The sequence below is a fragment of the Embiotoca jacksoni genome, unplaced genomic scaffold (genome assembly GCF_022577435.1).
Source record: "Embiotoca jacksoni isolate LCO1_2020_lvr unplaced genomic scaffold, fEmbJac1.0.p SCAF_36, whole genome shotgun sequence".
Classification (NCBI taxonomy): domain Eukaryota; kingdom Metazoa; phylum Chordata; class Actinopteri; family Embiotocidae; genus Embiotoca; species Embiotoca jacksoni.
The window spans coordinates 3,833,060-3,853,369 of record NW_027185388.1 but is presented as its reverse complement, the minus strand read 5'-3'; the positions used below and the strand labels follow the sequence as shown (position 1 = coordinate 3,853,369).

The 20,310-nt window shown below is 42.1% G+C and overlaps 1 protein-coding gene across 1 annotated transcript in view; it reads left to right on the top strand.

Moving 5' to 3' along the window:
- cnnm2b (cyclin and CBS domain divalent metal cation transport mediator 2b) overlaps nucleotides 1-18,860 on the top strand; it is a 35,486-nt gene extending 16,626 nt beyond the window's left edge. The window contains exons 2-8 of the mRNA XM_069165904.1: nucleotides 8,803-8,946; nucleotides 10,152-10,289; nucleotides 11,956-12,125; nucleotides 14,475-14,568; nucleotides 15,468-15,530; nucleotides 17,545-17,723; nucleotides 18,163-18,860. Of these exons, the coding sequence (XP_069022005.1) occupies nucleotides 8,803-8,946; nucleotides 10,152-10,289; nucleotides 11,956-12,125; nucleotides 14,475-14,568; nucleotides 15,468-15,530; nucleotides 17,545-17,723; nucleotides 18,163-18,444 (1,070 nt within the window). The 3' untranslated portion in view covers nucleotides 18,445-18,860. The remainder of the gene's footprint in view (nucleotides 1-8,802; nucleotides 8,947-10,151; nucleotides 10,290-11,955; nucleotides 12,126-14,474; nucleotides 14,569-15,467; nucleotides 15,531-17,544; nucleotides 17,724-18,162) is intronic.
- The last annotated feature ends 1,450 nt before the right edge of the window (nucleotides 18,861-20,310 follow it).

Sequence of the window (20,310 nt, the reverse complement as noted above, 5' to 3'; positions counted from 1 at the left end):
GAATGATCTCCTGTATCAGGAATGATCTCCTGTATCTGTCCTTGTGACAGTGGAGCTGGAGGAGTCTTTTGGAGAACGTCCTCCTCTGTCCCTGCAGCAGGTGGAGAGGGTGGTCAGGATTATCCAATATGGATAACAGTTTCTTCAGCATCCTCCTCTCCACCACCTTTTCCAGACTATCCAGATTGTAGCCGATGATGGAGCCGGCCTTCTTAACCAGTTTGTTAAGTCTGTTGGTGTCTCCGGCTCCAATGCTGCCCCCCCCCCCACCTCTCCCCCCCAGCAGACCCCAGCGAAGTACAGTTCACTGGCCACAACAGATGGTAGAACATCTCCAACATCTCGCTGCACACATTGAAAGATCGAAGTTTCCTCAAGAAAAAGAGTCGACTCATCACCTTCTTGTAGACAGCGTTGATGTTGGTCTTCCAGTTCAGTCTGTTGTCATGGAGACACCAGGTACTTGTACTCCTCCACCATGTCCACCTCCTCTCCCAGAACTCTCAGCGGTTGTGGAGCCGTCGTCTTCCTCCTGAAGTCGACCACCATCTCTCTGGTCTTGGCCACGTTCAGGAGGAGGTGATTTCTACCCGCCCACTCCACAAAGTCCTCCTCTACTGCCCTGTACTCATCCTCCCGTCCATCCCTTATACATCCTACCACTGCAGAGTCATCAGAGAACTTCTGCAGATGGCAGGACTCTGAGTTGTACTGGAAGTCAGTGGTGTAGAAGGTGAACAGTTTATTTGAGTGACATGGTGAACAATGTATGAAGCTAATTGCTTGGACTGAGAACAGTGTCCGTAACCACTGGACCATTCCTGTCTCACAGCCAGTGGGTGACTACATTCTCCGTAACCACCTATAAAATAGGAATGTTTACGTTGCAGAGGCTGTCAGTTTTCTGTTTCTAGCTTTTTGTAACCCATAATCACCACATTACCCCCCCATCCCCTCCAAATCTTACGTTTGATCCGTCCGACCAACACCACGACTTTCAGACATGACCTCCATCTTTGACCCTGATCATTTGTGCTCGTATTTTTCATCCCTCGGCGACACAAAATGTGACACTGGCGTGGTATCCCCTAGTGGTCTGATGACTGTATTACACGCTTTGACACGATACTGGGATGGCTTTTTAGGTCATACACCATTATAATAACACCAGCGCCTGTAAATTATGTAATAACAATCCATGATATTTCTAACAGGCTCTCTTTCCGTTTTCATGTATTTTCACAGGCACATTTAATAATGTATGACATCCTCAACATTTTTTATATGTGTTTAGTTTTGTTATTAAAATAATACATTCCTTTGAATTCAATAAGATTAGAAATATAGCAGTAGTTATCATAGCTTTGAATATGGTTACACTTTCTTGTCAGGGTCTGTTGAGCTTTGTCCATTTCATTTGTCACCTGTGTTTGTGTGTGTCAATAAATCTGTGTTTCCTGCCTGTTAAGCTGATTAGCCAGTAAATACCAGACCATCTCTCCATCGCTGCCATAGTGACCCTATATGTTTACATCTATGTGGCAGTAAGAAAACCGAGTGCTGTTATTTCAGACACGAGTGTGTTTCCTCATCATAGTGAGAATTATTCTGCACAGGTTGGAAGATAATCGATATTATTACAGTCTGAGCTGAGGGGCAACTTGTCGAGAAGTGAGGATGTGGTGCAGGAGGAAGCTCAAACACGTGGACAGAAGTTTTTGCATCTCAACCTTTTCTGGGTAAAACTGACTGCTGAAGCTCCAGGAGATGTGCTATTTAGTTTCATTCCCAAAATAAACTGATGTGAAAACACTGTTTCTCACAATTTTCCTTAAAATGTAAGTTGCATGGTGGTGCTGTGTTGACTGAGCAAAGCCCTCGCTATGGTTTAGTTAGAGAGAAGGACTTAATGAAACCAAAGGCATAACTGACTCTACAGCGTTGGTGGATTGTTTCTACGTTGAGGGACATTACCCTCATCACTGAGAGGCAAACTTAGGAAAACAGGAAAGTATTTGTGGAACACGGCTGTATTTATCCGGACCGTAAACATGCAGCTTTCTCGGGTTGTTCCATCGTTTGTTTTGGGCAACGAGAGAGAAAGAGAAGGTTTCCCGATGTCATATTCTCTGTAGCAGAATAATAAAGCATGTTGCTCCGTTGGGGTCTTTATGGATCCAAATCAACAACAGAGGCGGGAACGTAGGACTGTGAAGAGTCACGTAAATGTCTTCAATAGATAACTATGTGTACAGTAGATACGCCATATCCAACAAGCTGATGTGTCAATTCAACTTCCTGTCTGAGGACGGGTTTGAAGTGGAGAAGACAAACATGTCCTTATGTTTGAAGCAGCATTTTCCATCTATAACCTGTATAAAAACAATGTTTCGTCAGATTTGTAGAAGTGCTGTTCCCCAGACAAAATGTGTAGTTTCTACAGGTAACAATTTCAACAAAGGTCCCGAACGCCATAAAGTCTTTTAATTTATGTTTTCTCTATAACACATGCACAAAAACAAAGAGACGCATTGCTTTTGTCACCAGAGAATGCATGCCAAGCCAGAGTGATATTATTTCACTGCATGAGTATTTTAGTCTAAATGTTTATGTAAATGAAGAAGCTGTAAATAGTTGTAAAAGTTTTTGTCCATGTCGATGGAAAAATGGGCGACAGCAGCTGGAAACTCTGCTCCTTTTTTCCACTGTACTGTAGGTAGATTTAGAAGAAAGACCATCCGTTGGGTTCCCATCAACCTAACGTTGCACTATATTTGTCAGTGCTCAAATATTTGGAAAAATAGGGGGAGAGCAAGACAAGGAGGGGGGCAGTGATGAGTGTCCACAACAGATACTGACCCCTCATACTCCCACCCCAACTCTCTGAGCCTAACATGCCTATTTATAGGGGAAAATTGCGCTATGGAAAAATATGACAAAGCTGCATTCCATAAATAAGCTGGGAATGGTGGAAAAGAGCACGCGGCTTAGTCTCTGAAGGCCTGAGTGGAGGTTCTCAGGCTTGGCTTTGGGGTATGGATGGACGGACAGATAGAAAGACGGATGGATAGTTCGTTTGGCCTGGTGCATCTATTAAGATTTGGAGTTTGGGCCCTCACCAAGCAACAAGCTAAAACCAGCATATTACAAATATTACTACTTGAATTGTTGTATCTTCAGTTGAGTATTTAACACAGAATTTATTACCATGGCGACAGGCCCTTTGGCACACTGGTCATTGCATTTTTTTCCCGTTGATTTTGCTTTGAAGTATTTTTGACCGCCTGTTTTTTTGTTTTTTTTTGTAACAATAATGTGCCATGTTATCTGAGATCAACCTGCACCTTCCATTAGCAGTACAGGCCATGTTCCTTGTGGGTGGTTTTTTTTGTAATTTAAGAGACTTTTACATTTTAGAATTTAAAGTTGCACAGGCCTACGGGGATGTTTTTAACCCGCTAGCATTGTGACTTTAGGACTGGATGTGGGAGGACGTGATCACTGATCCAGACTGAAATATCTCAACAAAATGTGACATGAAATTTCATACAGGTTCAGATGATGATGATTTTGGCGTTCCCTGACTTGTGCTCTTGTGTCACTGGCAGGATTTAATTTAGGTGCATCCACACTGTAAGGAGTGCGATAGCTTGACGACAAGACAACCACCATCAGGTCAAAGTTTGAGTTCGTCCAATGAGCCTGAACTGTCCTCTTTGCAAGTACTAATTGCCTCGGTGTGCCAATTCAGATTCGCATGCTTATTCTCCAAAATATTGATCAGGAAAGTAAAAATACCTGCCTAGTGTCATGGTGAGGATGTTAGCATGCTGATGTTAAGTGCTGGGCGTTGGTGCCACCTCACACAGCTGCAGGCCAGAATACTTCGGACCGAGACAAATTTAGCAATACATAAATCAATAAACGTCACAAAATGAATATCCCCACTAGAAATACATTTCTGAAGCAGCTCAATCAGTCAAACGTGACATTTTTTTTTTATAAATGCGAATGTGATGTGGGGGTGGTTGCTTGACCTCAGCATTGTATAAAAACCGAGCTACCAGAATCAATAGAATATTGATGGTTTTCTGTGCATCTTCATCCTCACACAGCCAATGTTTTCAACGTAACCGTCTCCTCGGTGAGATTAAGCCCTTCCTGGTACTGTACCTCTGCTGTTTTGTCGCTAAGGGAAACAAAACAATCCTCTGTGTATGTGTTTGACTTTACTTCACCCAAATACAAATGTGATAGTGAAACTGCTCTTTACCGGGCAAACGACACAACTATTGTTCTCGGAAATGTTTCAGAATTCGGCCATTTAATGACTAAAGTCTTTTAGTTTTTAAGATGCTTCGTTAATGGACGAAACTGAAAGTGAATTGACCCCTGACCCTGTTGTGTGCAGTGTGCCTGTGTGCTGGACTACCCAGCATGTATTCAGCTTCAGCCCAGCTAGACAGCCCCAGATGTCAGGCAGCAGTGGGTTATAGGACCCTAGACGACTGGTCCTTGCAAGGACACGCTCTCCCTGAGGCCCGCTGCCAATTTCCAGGCTCCAGAGGGTCCAGAGGGTCAGCCTCCCCTCTATACCTCCGCCCTCCCCACCACCCCCACTCACAAAACCAACTGCCTTAACAGCAGCTAAGGAGCTATGAATAAACAGGCTGTCATTGTCTCGTAATATATTTATGGAAGACAGAAGCTGCATTTTTTTCTGTCGCTGGCGTGGTATTTTGTCTTTGTGGGAAACTGGAAAGTATGCACTCATATTGTGGGACAGCGAGACAAAACGATTTGGAGTGGCGCTACTGTATGAGTGTGTGTGTGTGTGTATGAGTGTGTGTGTGTGTGTATGAGTGTGTGTGTGTGTGTGTGTGTGTGTGTGTGTGTGTGTGTGTGTGTGTGTGTGTGTGTGTGTGTATGTGTGTGTGTTTTTATATGTGTGTAACATGGAGAGGCAGAAATACACTTTATTGCCAACCTTACAGTTATGAGATTCTCATGCAAGTAGAATATTCCCTTTTACAACAACTATCATGTCATAAAAACTGTTGTGGGTGCTCGTAATTGTCATCTAATCAAACTGGTATGTGAGTGTCCGTTTTGGAGTTTTAATGTACTTATGGTAAAATGCTTCAGATGAAAGAGTCTAATACTGAAACTATACTCACCGACACATCCATGACCGTGTTTCAGTCTCAACTGATGTGTCAGCTAGTATGCAACCCCGTTTCCAAAAAAGTTGGGAAACTGTGAGAAATGTAAATAAAAAAAGAACGCGATTACTTGCAAATCATGTAATCCCATATTTAATTTTAAAAAATAGACTAAAGACACTGTATCAAATGTTGAAACTGCAAAAATGTATTGTTTTATGAAAAACATATACTATATATGACCTTTATTTAACCAGGTAAAATCAATTGAGAACCAATTCTCATTTACAATGATGACCTGTCAGCACAGTCCACACAGTGACACAAACAGCACAGATACAAAACAGTATAACAAACACATGAGGAAAAGGCTAACGACAACATGGGTAAATGAATAAACTCAGTTAGAATTTGATTGTGCAACTATTTAATAGAATAACTAAGAAGAACTAATCATCTACAGTATATAATATCATTAAAATATCCAGAGAATCACAAGGAACAAGGCCGAAAACCTGCATCGGATGGCCATGATTATTGGGCCATCAGGCAGCACATCATTAAAAACAAAAAACAATCTGTAGTGGAAATCACTCCATGGGCTCAGGAACACTTCAGAAAAACATTGTCTGTGACACCGTTTGTCGATGCATCCACAAATGCAGGTTAAAACTGTACCACGCAAAGAAGAAAACCGTACATCAACATGATCAGGAACCACTGCCGCCGCCTCTGGGCACGAGCTCATTTTAGATGAACGATATATAAAAGGTTTCGGAGCAGCATATGCTGCCATCAACACGTCTTTTTCAGGGACGGCTTTCTTTATCTCAGCAATACAATGTCAAACCAGATTCTGCACGTTTTACAACATGGCTCTAGTGGAACTGAAACCGTCCTCCCGCAGTCCAGACCGGTCACCCATTGAAAACATTTGATGCATCATGAAACAAAAAATACAACAAAGGACACCCTGAACTGTTGAGTTGCTGAAATCCTATCCCAGGCAAGAATGGGACCACATTTCGCTTTTAAAACTCCAACTTTTGTGAAAATGGTGTTGTGAATATGTAGCCGGACAACTTGTATGCATGTAAGACATGCAGACTAATATAAAGGAAACATTGGGTGTATGATTTTCCTTTGCCCTTTGCTCCATGGAATTTGTGAAATTTCTATCTCCTTACATTGCAGCCCGTGGGACAGACTCTAGAATAAACACTATTAAATTTTGCATAAACATGCTTTTCTCTATCATTTCTACGGAACAGCTTCCCATTCAGTTTTATTCTGTGCGTGTCATTCTTATTTTAAGCCAATGACCAACACTGCCTCTGCTGTAGCTCCTAAAACGGGGTGATCTCCAACAGTTAACCCCAAGTCACCTCCTCTGTAGAAGGAGGTGATAGAAAGTGCTCTGGGTGTGGACAAACATCCTGACGGGATTAGTTTAACTTGTCAAACAAGCGACTTTTGGTGTTACATTTGTGTGTTTAGTGTGTGTATGTGTGCGTCTACACATAGCAGCTTGAAGAGCAGAACTGGTTGCAAATGATCTCAGACACGTCAGAGCTCGGGCGTCGTTTTATGCCAACATTGGCTGTTCCTCAATCTCTGTTAAAGCTGAACCAGTGCTTTCCATATACAACTGATGGAAACAATAAGAATATGATTACAACACGAGTTTAACAATATATTAAATCAAATATGACTCCTCACAAACCACACTTCACTGAAGCATCGCAGTTTTCTTTGAGTTGTGGTCCGTGTGTTGGATTACGTTACAGTAAAGTCTCCTGTTATTTTGTCCATTCTGAAAGAGGATAATTTCATATGCATTGAGGCTATTTTTGAAGGGGGATATTAAATATTGACTAGACTAATATATGTTCTCTTGGATCAAGAATTAGTGTGTCTCCACAGGATCTCAAATTATTCCTCTAAATGAAAAGAAACAAAGGAAACAACAGCGTCATTTGAAACAATGAGATTTGTGCTCAAACCAAATATTTTTAAATTAAATTACCTCGCTTCATATATTTGCTTTTCCCCCCAGATATTTATGGTCAGATTCATTTCAGTTCTGACTCTAGTTTAAAGTGACATAATGAGGGACTCTTTTTTTTTTTTTGCCTAGAAACTCATCCTTCATAACATTTGTTTATAACCCTGACATGACTGGAGCGGATGGCCTGCAAGAGATGGAAGTGAGCATTGATCGGTTTCGCTGCACTGTGCTGGCCACTCCATTTGCCTTTCCCTCCCAGGGTAGTTTAGAGTAAGTGCGTGCTCAAGGACTTGAGGCCAGATTGCTTTAACCCACGAGGCTTCCATGTTTGTTCCAGTTAAACCCAACCACTCAGTGAAAAAGCAATATGCTAAAGATGTCATCGATGTCTAAATAGAAATAGAGGACTATAGTCTTTTTTTGACACTCAGACTTGTATACTTCCTGCTTTTTGCAGACTCTATGTAACAGTGGATTTCTGTTTACATTATTAATACCTCTGCCAGCCTACTGGGTGTAACTGCAGTATATTTCTTGAAAGCATCAATTCTGTATCTGACACAACATTCTTGCATTCAGACTCTCCAGCTCTGTCCGCTGCACATCGGTGTGCGGTCATAGTGTTGTGAGGAAGCAGGGAGCTGCAGTGCAATAAAACACTGGTTGGTGATCAGCCCAGAGGTCCTATCAGCGGCCAACGTTAGCTGAAACAGCATCTGAACAGACTCTGTGATGTACATGAAAGTTCTCCAAAAATAAACCCACATGCCTGCGCACCCGTACGCCCATGTCACACGTGCATGCACACGCACACACACAAGCACACTGACGTCCTCCATTATTTACGCCCAGGTGTATCTGCATGCAAACGGCCCATTCTGAGACAATCTGATCACACAGCGGAGGTTCGCCCGGTCTGTTCCTTTGCTTGGTGAGAATATCGCCGGGGCGGAATGGAAACTTCATTTTGCAGGGGCTAATATTAGCCTGGGCCTCTGGAAAATTCCTTTTAAATGATCACAAGCTGAGAAAAGGCAAAGAATTTGTTTAGTGTTTTGCCTGACAGTCTTCTCTGCATACACGGCAGTTTGTTTCTTTTTATTTTTTTCAGATGGTACAGCACACAGGAGGGTCCTGGGAACACAGATGTGGAGGCAAGGAGGGCAAAAGAGGCTCACATGATGAAATTTAGGACTGTTTGACTGTCAGCCCCGTCTGTCTCTTTGGCTGGATGACTTTCTCCCGTTAACACTTTAACACTTGAACTACCACGTCCTGCATCCCTGGTCCTTTAACTGAGAACAGTTACTCTTTCACCTGTGTCACCTGTTCTGTGTGTTGTTTTTGTTTTTTGTTTTTTTTAATTGTGAGAGTGCTGTTGTACTTACTGCAGCTTCAGTGTCGTGACACTCGCAATGCTAACTGAAATTTATTGTTCATATTTTACAGCAAAAAAAAACTATTAGGTATAAAATATTTAATCATACATGTTAAATTGATACACGTGTGTCGCTGCCTGTTTCCTTCCTTGTACCCAACGTTTACCGCCTGACCTCTATTCAACTTTCTTTATCATTATTTGACCCTAACTTTATAACCCGTGTGTCTGCCTGTGTGTTTATGTTTTGCTAGGAAAATCCCACCTGGCCATAGTTCAGAGGGTTAACAATGAGGGTGAGGGAGACCCTTTCTACGAGGTTCTGGGTATTGTCACCTTGGAGGACGTTATTGAAGAAATCATCAAGTCAGAGATCCTGGATGAGACGGACCTGTACAGTAGGTTCCCCTCTCGCAGCTCATATTCCTTAGACTTTCACAATGGATCAGTTCATAATGCAAGATGAGTCACTAAGAAGTCTCCCGCAGCACTACGGAGCATTTTAGCATCCTTCAGCCCATTGTTTTGGCCTCAAAATCCACTTTCATGAAAACCTTTTTCAGATGCAACAGCCAGCTGTTTTCAGGGAAAAAACTCTGCACTGCACAGTCTCTGAGGTCCATCAAACAGCAGCTAGGGAAATGTAGTGACAAGCAGGTAAACACTGCAAAGCACTCAGCAAATTAAGATTATTGTTTATATATAGCAATATTGCATTCATAACTTGTTCTATGGAGAAACAAAAACAATGAATGAAGCTTTAAATGCCCTCCATTTGGAGTAAATGTAAATCCAATATTATATCTATTTCTTTACCCTATTTGGTCTCCACCTCCAGAGAAAATATAAGCTACATCTTCACTAATTCTGTCCGTTTGTCATTTGGTGCCATGAAGGTCCCGTAAGCTTCGGTCGAAAGCTGATGAGAGCCGTGGGACTCAACCAAGACCAGAAAACAAAAGTGTTGAGTTAAAAAGCTCCGTAGAGCCGCGGTGATAATTCTCCCCGGGTTCTCGCCTAAATGTGACAGCTTTCTTCTCGATCTTACTTTTAATTAAAAAGCACTTAATTACTCTTCAGTTTCAGATTCTTTAGTGTGTTGTGCCTCAAGTCCTGTCGCATAAAACTGTCTTTGAAAAGTGAGGATTGCTGTTTTTGGCATTTTACATCGATGGAGAAATTATTTTGGCAAAGTGTACTTTGCTTTCAACTGAAAAAATTCCTATCAACTTATTTACTCCATTTCTTTAGCACAACAAAGTGTGAGCCGTCTGTGCCGTTACACCTCTGGTGGCATCAGTTAGTACATAAAGTCCATGTCAGTCTGGGTGTTGCACTAATACACATGTCTTTCAGTAATGCTAAGAATGTGCTAACAATGCAGTAACAATGCAGCCCCCTATAGCTCTCCTTTAGTTCTGAGAAAGACGCCACAGCTACGTTTCTGGAAAGAGCAATAAGCTTTTGGTAACTCAAGTTTAGTCACCCTGTGACCCGGGACGACCAGCTCAGTATCTGTGGAGCGCCGTTGACCGACCTTTTACTGTTGCAGAAAAGGTTTTAGGTTGTGTCTTACACCCAACTTTTCATTTTCCCTCCTCAGCTGACAACAAGACGAAGAAGAAAATCACCCATCGGGAAAGGAAGCAGGATTTCTCGGCCTTCAAGCCTACTGACAATGAAATGAAGGTTAAAATATCACCTCAGCTTCTGCTGGCTACCCTGCGTTTCCTAGCAACAGGCAAGTGGGCTGCGTTGCTGCTTGACTTCCCCCAGTGTGCCCTCAGCCCCTCTCTGTGGGTAAAGTGTGTGTGTGTGTGTGTGTGTGTGTGTGTGTGTGTGTGTGTGTGCAAGTTGTTTGTGTGTGTGTGTGTGTGTGTGCAAGTTGTTTGTGTGTGTGTGTGCCCGTATGGGCTTTGAGTTTTGGGCAAGTGGGTGTAGGGAGGAGGAGTGAGTATGTGTGTAGAATGAGTATCTGTTGTGTGTGTGTGTGTGTGTGTGTGTGTGTGTTTGTGCGCATGTTGTTTGTGTTTGTTTGAGAGTGTGTGTGTGTGTGTGTGTGTGTGCGTGTGCGCGTGCAAGTTGTTTGTGTGTGCATGTGCCCGTATGGGCTTTGAGTTTTGGGCAAGTGGGTGTAGGGAGGAGGAGGAGTGAGTATGTGTGTAGAATGAGTATCTGTTGTGTGTGTGTGTGTGTGTGTGTGTGTGTGTGTGTGTGTGTGTGTGTGTGTGTGTGTGTGTGTGTGTGTGTGAGAGAGAATAGGTGAAAGGCCTCTTGGGAGTTCAACACGGGATGTCTGCAGACTGCGCAGATCCTAATAAACGCAGGCGTTTATTTGCTTGCATGTCATGCACTGAAGGTTACATGTTGGGCTCTTAGCTCACAGCTTTAAAAACACCACCCTGTTTGCTTACACTCGTTCCTCAATGACATCACGTCCAGCATTTTTGGCCTACGATCGCAGTTCTCACACAAGTCGACATACTTGTGTACTTACTGGTGTAAAATGTGAAATATTTCACCCGCTTTCCCTCGGGAAATGGATTTCAGAACAAGCAGCAGAATATCCAAGTACTACGACAACAGCAGCAGCAGCGGGTGATGATACCTCGATGCAGTTGGATTTGCTTTAGAACTTTGACCGAGCAGCTAAGCGTTGATTTAAGTTCCTCTAAAGGCTATTAGTGAGTTTAGTTCCTGGTGGTGGAGCCAGCAGCCGGCTGACACATATCACCGCTGCTGAGTTGAAGGAGCTGATTGGCCCTACGAGGTGGTTGAAGCAGACCAGTCCCGATTAGGATACTTCATTTAAAAGATTTTTGAATGGGTTTCTGGTCCAGATTGTGATCTCAGCTCTGGCAGCAGGATAAAGCTGCTACTGACAAATTGACAGCAGCATGTGGGATTGAATCAAAATAAACGTCAGCGTCCGTGTTGATTGTAATAAAGGAACCGAGTGCAACGCTGTCACTCATTGATGTGTTTTCACAAGTTTTTTGGACAACAATGGAGGAATATGGCACACAGGGATCGGGTTATGCTAGAAAAGTGCAGTCATTGTAGCAGCCGCTTGTGAAGGCAAAATGTAAGATTTAAGATCAAACCCTGGCTTCTTTCTCAACCCCACACAGCTGGCCAGTTCCAGTGTGAAGTGGGCGTGTCGGGTCATCGGTGTCAGAAAGTTACAGAAGTTGTCCTCTGTGGGAGTTCTGAAGTGAAACCGACGTTTAGACACACCAGGCATTTTCTTTTTTTTTAACCAGTCGGACCAATTCGTTGTAGGTTTTGGTCTTTTCATGTGATTTGCTGACCATATGAAAAATGTATTTTGTGTTATTTTGTCTATAAAATGTCAGAAATAGTGAAGAAGTTCCATCACAAATCAACCGTTTCTCTTGTCTCTACAGAGGTCGAGCCGTTCGCTCCGGTGCAAATGTCAGAAAAGATTCTGCTCCGCTTGTTAAAGCACCCAAACGTCATCCAGGAGCTGAAATACGATGAGAAGAACAAGCGGGCAGCAGAGCACTACCTCTTTCACAGGAACAAGCCCGTGGATTACTTCATCCTCATCCTGCAGGTACGTGGACCCATTGAGGTGCAAAGAGGAGGACACATAGCTTTTCAATCAAAATAGATGAAGAGATTCTTTTAAACTCATTCAGTGTAAGGCTTTTTTCATCTTTTACAACTTACAGTCTGTGTTGTCCCTGCTACTGCACAAACAGCACAACACAAATAATCACACGATGCCATTTGCCCTACAAGCTATTGTTTTCCTTGGTTTTACAGTTTTTCACTGTACAATCATGGATCTAGCAGAGCTGTGCAGCAGGGATTCGTTCCCACAGACTCCATGCATCCTAAAAGGTATGCATGGTATGATTGTACTGCAGGGCAGTTTGGATTAAAACAAGCTATAATACTATAGATAAACAGCTCATTATGAAAATAAAAATGCCTGACCTAAGAGAGAGAAACCATTTCAAAGTACCACTGTTTCATACCAGAGCATGTATAGCCTGGGGCCAAGCAGCAGTCCCTAGATACGCCTTTAAGATACATAAAGCATCCGGGCCGATCGAATGTCACAGAATTTGTGGCATACATGCGGCTAAAATGTGTACGGTGTGAACATATTTGAAAAAAAAAAAAAAAACTAAAACAAAAGCAGCACAACAGCCACTCTCGTAACATCTGCAATGGTCGTTACAGAGGTGCGTTCAATACGACAAAAAATAAACACTCAATGAAATACATAATTTAATATGAGAAGATATATAGAAATGCTTGATTTGTGCATAGAGGACTCCACTCTCCATTTTAATGTTTAAAACAGGAGGATTTAAATTGTTCTATAAAAAAAAAAATTTAAAAAAGCAATTGGAATAATTAGGACAGAAACCAAAGTCGAGACAAGTAATTATCTGATTTGATAATAAAATGTTTGATAATCACGGGTAGGATACTAATTGGCCTTCAGCTGCAAACCTGATCAAAAGACCCTGATTTAAAAATTGGTATCACTCTTTTGCTTTCTTCCACTGGAGAAAGATTAATATTTCTCTTTTTTTTCCAAATAAAGTTTCAAGGTGGAGATCTTTTTGGTGACTAGTAGCATGTTTATGCATCAATAAGGACTTGTGCCTGTTGGAAAGCTTTTATTTTTTTAACTTATAGTTTATAATAGAAATAAGGAGTTCTTGGAACAGAATAATCAAACAAAAAAAGTTAAGTTGTGATAACTGCCTCATATTGATTGTAAGCCCAAATTCAAAAACACCACAAATAAAGATTTAAATATACTGTACAATATGTATTTCCAAGTCCAGTAAAACAAATGTCATACTGTACATAGAAACATAAAGACACACACTATGATGGTTGTATTGAAAAGCAGATCTAATCCATCACTGTCGAGCTTCACCAAGCCTTCGCCTACGGTTTAAAAAGCGTCCTGAATGTCTGCTCTGTTTCTGATATGCTGTTGGAGCCAACACAGCATTGTCTTATTTGGACCTACAGAGAGTATCCAGCTTTTCATAAGGCTTGAGATCAAGGGAAGTCCCACAAAAACTCTTCCTCTTTCCCGAGTTGAAAGTCTTTTTGTTTTTCCGCTGTGAAGATACTACACAGAAGAATATTGTTTCGTTTTTTCCTGAAATATATTACAGACGTTCACATACTTTGTACATTTCCGTGTCATTCCTCTGAGTCTACAGGTATATTAGCTCCGGATCAAATGAGGTCCGGTGTGGACAAGTGTAGGGTCACTGCCCTTCAGACCAGGCTTAGGAGCAGATTGGGAGCTATTAAACAGAGAACGGATTTTCTTCAAGTAGTAAAAAGGGGAGGAAAGAGGGAGGGAGAGGTGGATTTGTTCTAAACTCACGGGCAGGATGAATAAATATATTTGAGCAGGAAAAGAATCAAGAGATTTTGAACAGGGCGAGTGGAATTGCAAAGTACAAAGCTGTAGCAGAAATCCAAGGCAGAAAGGCTGAAAGGAATATACTGTAACTGACCCAATGAAACACCTGAACTCAAACATCCAGAGACAATTCAATAACTGGGAGTATGTTAGACAAGTAAGTGCAGTAAAAGATTTATAATATAGAAAGGAGGAGAAATGAATCATTAAAGAAAATTGTTTTCGGTTTAATAATGATGTTCAACATTAAAACTGACAGGTGCAGCAATCGGTAATCTACAACAGTCCAGTTGCATCTCATATGACCCAATACAGGTTTCTCAATCAACTGCACATCATAATCCTTATGAAGGGAAGATTAATGGCTGGGCTGCTGTATTATACTTCATACGTCACCTGTCAGTAGTTTTAATTGTATTGCCTGTATAGAAAGTAGAATGTTTGTTTGTTTGTTTGTTTTTAAAGTAACACTTTGTTCTTCTGGACTTGGCTTCACAGGGGAAAGTGGAGGTGGAGGCAGGAAAAGAGGGGATGAAGTTTGAAGCGGGACCGTTCTCCTTCTATGGGATGATGGCGCTGACAGCCTCACCAGGTAACATCTCCTTATCTGACTACCTGCCACTGTAAACTGCACAAGTCCAGGTACACGCATCCGTCCCATGTAGCACCATCTGCCACCACAAGTAAATTCTTAACCCGGGAAACACTGAGATCTGAGCGGCGTCTCAGTTCTTGACCCAAAAAAATTGAGTTTATTACCAAAAATGATATCCGCATGAATTCTGTTCTAATATCATGAACGTACAAATCTTAAAGGGAACATCACTATTGCACATTTTATGTATAATAAATCAACAAAGTTATGGAGTAAGGCTCATTATTTGAATTCTTTGGCTACCAGGCCGGTGAAAATATACAAGGGGCCAGTAAAACTCTCACCTGCTGGCCGAGTGGGGAAAAAATGTTATGTTGAACCCTTAAACCTGGCATTGAATGCTTGCTTTGATCCTTTTACAATTTGTACAATGAAAAGTTAAAAAAAAGAAGAAAAAAGCTTCATTTCATATTCCAAAAAGTTAAGAATTGCTTTTGTGCAGGTATCAAAAACCCAACCACTGCCAGTCCTACTTAGATTGTACTTCCAGTAAAGAGTCATCATAACATCATGAGAGAGCGTCACTAGTGATCCTCAGTTCATTCATAAACTGCAGTACTATTCTCAGCTTTTCAAAACTATTCTGATTCGCTTGGGTGGTGGGAGCTGAGAGACACCTACTGGTGAAACAGTAGAATAACCTTCCTGTCCCCATCAGTCAGATCAGACACCACGGCACCACAATTCATCCTTTAGCAGCAATAAAACGCTTTGATACGTTGCTCTACCGTATTTAATCCAAGGTTATTATTTGTGTTTTTGTGGATTCATTTCTCCACTTTGACAGACTCTCCTCTCTTTCCATGTTACTTTTGTCCCCCCTCATCTCTCTCAAGTGCCTCTGTCCCTGTCTCGTACATTTGCAGTGAGTAGGACTGAATCATTAGCAGGATCTCCAGGTACAGTGGCCTTTTCTGTCTCTACACCCACACCAACACCACACCATCCACTCCACTCATGTAATGTACAAATTGGAAAAACAATGTTTGATTGAAATTAACAAGAAAATCTTCAGAGTTTAACCTCCATACTTTGTCTAAACGTACGAGTGTGTTTAAGCACTTCGATCCTCACAGAACTTTTTTGCTTCGTGTGACTTTGTGAGCAAGAAAGTGTCGATGCAGCATTTACTGTAAATGTATGCGTGTTAGTGAAGGACAAAGAGGGAGAGAGGAAAACGGGTTCAGACTGAGACTTAACACCCTCATCCCCTGAGCCATTAGTCAAGTGGCTGAATGGTGTTGGAGACTGGAGGCCCCAGAGCAGAACTAGGCTCCGCCCCTCTCGCCCCTAACCTTTAACCCCCCCGACTACATAAACAAGACCTACAGCTACAGCCCCCTGCCGGACACGCTGAGTGCATATACAAAGACATGCACGTATACACATGTTCACATGCACAGGCCCATGTACGCAGACCTCACACACATTCCACACATAACTACAAGACGGCGCTGCCTTGAACACAAACACACCCAACATGTATCCGGAAATGCTGTTGAACAAAAACACTCTGGTTCTGTCTGTAGCAGCGGCCTGCAGTGCACCTCTTCACATGTTTTTGGTATGTTTTTTTGAGTGTTGTCCACACCTTACACGTACATTAATGCATTATGTGTTGTGTATTTCTTTTTTTTTTTTTTACACGCCACACCATTGTTATATTTTTTTGTTTTGACCCGGCCCCTGCAGGCCCGAAAAAGTGGAGTACTAATCCACAAGAGTTCACATGCCAGGTCTTTGGCCCACTGCTGCCCCCCCCCACACACACACACACATATTCCAATTTGGGATTACATACATTCCAGTCAGCGTAGTGGCATTAGCGTTGGACAAGCCGTTTCCACTTTGTTGTGTGTGATTTTCACTAGGCTTCTTTAAGAAGTGGAAAACATAATCTGGCTTTAATTAAAAATTACAAAAAAAAACAAAAAAACAGAACAAGTCTTGTATGTGGTAGCACATAGAAGGAGGCAGCATCAGTGGAGATCACCGACTCATTACCTGCTATACGAACCTCCCCGCGCTGAAAGATTTACGTAGAAATGAGATTTCCATACGTCACAGCAAGCATCTGTGCAAATATCTAACACTTGACCTGGACAAATGTCACCAATACAGAAGATCTTAAGTGCTGCTGAGAAGCTCAGCTGGTTGCAGAGAAAATTCAGAGTGAGTTATTGTCCTCATAACGATTCAAACCCGAAAAGTTACCAAATAGAAAATGTACATAACTTTAAAACTGTAATTATTTGCATTATTGCACAGACAGACAGAGAACATCTAAACGGACACGAAACCAATATGAATCAATAGTACTATAAACTTTAAAGGACAGTATATTAGATTACAGCAGTAGAAATGTCTATGATTGGTGCTGGATGACTGACACCTCACCTTCATTACCAAATATATTACTATAAAATGAGAGTTATCAATTCTCCCAGCCAAATAAGATCAAGTTAACTGTTTACGCTCGTCACTCTTCTGTCTGTAAGAAATCATCACACGCAGTGTTGATCTTGATTTTGCAAAGACTGAGTCTTATTGAATTCCCTCAGTAATTCGAGTCAAAACAATACCACACCTAACTGGTCTCATTTGCCTCGTGGAACTACGTCCAGTCCATTGGAGCAAAGATGAAACCAACTCAACAAGTGGAAGCTTTTACTTCCTTTAAGTTCTTGAGTCCCACACAAGAGTCCCTGAAAGGGTTGCATATCTTCAGAAATACTTTTGCAAACCCGTACAAAACTGTTGCATCTTTCCAGGAGCTTTTCAGTAAGACTTCCCTTTAAGAAATAACTTTAAGCGACAGTAGAAAGTGACTGATTCTAAAGATCCAGATCATATACTCGTTATCTAGACTCAGTCAGACTCTCAAACATCTTGTTGCACTCTTTCCCCTCACAGAGAATAAATCTCCTCCACGGCCGTTTGGACTGAACCACTCGGACTCTCTGAACAGGAGTGATCGTATCGACGCCATCACGCCGACTCTGGGCAGCAGCAACAACCAGCTCAACTCCTTCCTGCATATCTACGTACCTGATTACTCGGTCAGAGCGCGCTCAGACCTGCAGTATATAAAGGTGAGAACACACACAGGTGAGCAGAAAATAACTTGGGCTGAGGCTCATGCGTTTATTCAGAGATTAAGCTTTGATTTACCACTTTGTTCATAACTAAAATCTTTTATTACCACCTTTTTACTGTCCCAGTTACCCGAGTGACATAAAATATAAAAACCAGATTATCTGATTGGTTTAAAATGTCAGTTCGGTAATTGCTTTATGACCATTTAAAAAGCTGTGTAACAAGTAACCCTGTTTCCTGTGTTTAGTGGGAGGGATACACAACTGATTTCATTGAGGCTTCTGATTGTTTCATTAGATGTTAAGTATTTAATAAAATCAATGTCAGGTCTCCATATAGAGAGTTTACAGACTTACCGGCTGTCTACCATAAACAACAACACAAACCGCTTACTGTTGTGACATTTAACCTGACACCATCGTCACCGTTTCCTAGGTAACGCGCCAACAGTACCAGAACGCCGTGATGGCGTCGCGGATGGACAAAACTCCCCAGTCGACAGACAGCGAGTTTACCAAGATCGAGCTCACGCTGACGGAGCTTCACGACGGCGTGGAGACGCCAGCCGTCGTCACCACCGTGGCCAGCGCCGCTAGCACCGCCCCCGCGGTGGCCGTCGCGGTGGCCAACGAGACGTCCCACCTGCTCAACCAGCAGCAGAACTGTGTGGGCCTGAGCAGGAGCAACCACAGCGCCCACAACGAGGTACCCATCTAGCCCCTACCGACCTCGTGGAGACCCAGATCCTCCACCCTGTCTTGTGGACACACACACGGAGCAGCGGCGTAGATGGAGATGAGGGAAAGTCGGGAGGCGTGGAGTGAGGGTTCTGCTCCAACCAGTAGCCCCCAGTCAGTCAGTCAGTGAGACCCTTTCATGGAGGGGCTGTGGGGAAGACAGGTGCTGCGTCACCCTGAACAACCCCACCCGAACGCTGTCAGAATCCCTGCTGTACTCCACCCTCTAACGGAGGGTGGACCCGGACAGTTCCTGTGACTGAGCTTCTTCTTTGGGACAATCTGACACTTTCATAGCGGTGACTTGGACTAGAGGACGGCAAGAGTGCACGCACGCACGCACGCACGCACGCACACACACACACACACACACACACACACACACACACACACACACACACACACACACACACACACAACATAACACAACGCTCGCTGTACTTTCTCCTCAGGCCAAAGACTTTGGTCCCCCCCCATTCCTCTTCTTACATTGCACACATATTCAAACACGTTCACTTTCCCACACAAAAACAAATAAAACTCCCCCAGCGGTGCATCTTTCAGGGAGGCTCAGGTGACTGTTGATCCCATCAGCAAGGACTCAAACCCAAACACGCAGAGAGCAACGGTTAGTCAAAGACTGCACCAAAAACCGCTTTGAAAGGACCGTTAAACCATGAACCAAGAATGTTTTCCTGTATTTATTTATTTTATAATATTGTATGTATATATGTATGCGTGGAGACATGATATGACATAAACTGGCAGGCATGAGGTGTCATATCAAAAAGAACATGCTACATATATGAACATCCATTCATGTATATGAGGAGGTGAAGGTCTTTTACAGATACAGTATGTATATTACAGATCTTGTTATTTTTACTATTACCCTAAATCAGGCTTATGGTACACTATCTTTTTCACCTTTTAAAAAAAAAAAAAAAGAAAGAAAAAAAACCCACAAAAAAAATCACACTTTTGCCTTTAAGAGAAATCATATAATTAATTATTTTAACAAAGTGCAATGAACCGCAATTTATTTAAGAGATGATTATAAATAAACAAAATTGACTGTATTATAAATTGACAGATATATTTGTATGTATGTACTGTATGTATATTTGTTTTTGAAAGATTTCAGACTGCAGCCATCTATGAGCAAAATTGTGCTTAAGTCCGTCTCTCTTCCCCTGTCGCTTTTCTGTTTTTGCATCCTTTGACCTCAAACACGTCCACTAGTGTTCATATAGGCGTTACGATGCCTTGACCTGTTACCACAGTGTAGTTCTGGGAGGGGGTGAGGGGGTGGGATATGTGTACGAAAAAGTGCCAACATAGCATCTATGCATGTGGAGGTTATGTTTTTTTTTGTTTGTTTGTTTGTTGTTTTTTTCAATTTTACGCATAATCAAACTTGATAATTGCACAGTATTAATGACCTCATCTAACATGTTGAGCATCATCAACGTCACAAAAAGCAACCTCGACATTAAACGTGTCCATGAATGATACACAGCTATGTTTTTCCACTGCTGAATGTGTTGTTGTTTTTCTTTGCTGAATGTGTTACTTGCATGTGTGCAGCCTGGTCGTAGAGCTCACCAAGGTTTATTTTGTTGGATAACAGAGAACATGAAAGAGACTAGACGGTACTTTTTTTGGTTCCCCACATATTGTAGATTATAACCTAAGTTTAATAATTCTTAAGTTAATTCAGATCAGAATCTAAAAATATCCTTTGCAAATGGTGGCTGCTATTAAAGACAAATATTTATATTGTTTTCCTTTTATCTTAGATGCACTGTAGCTGTGTGTGTTTATTTCACTATTTCAAGGACAAACA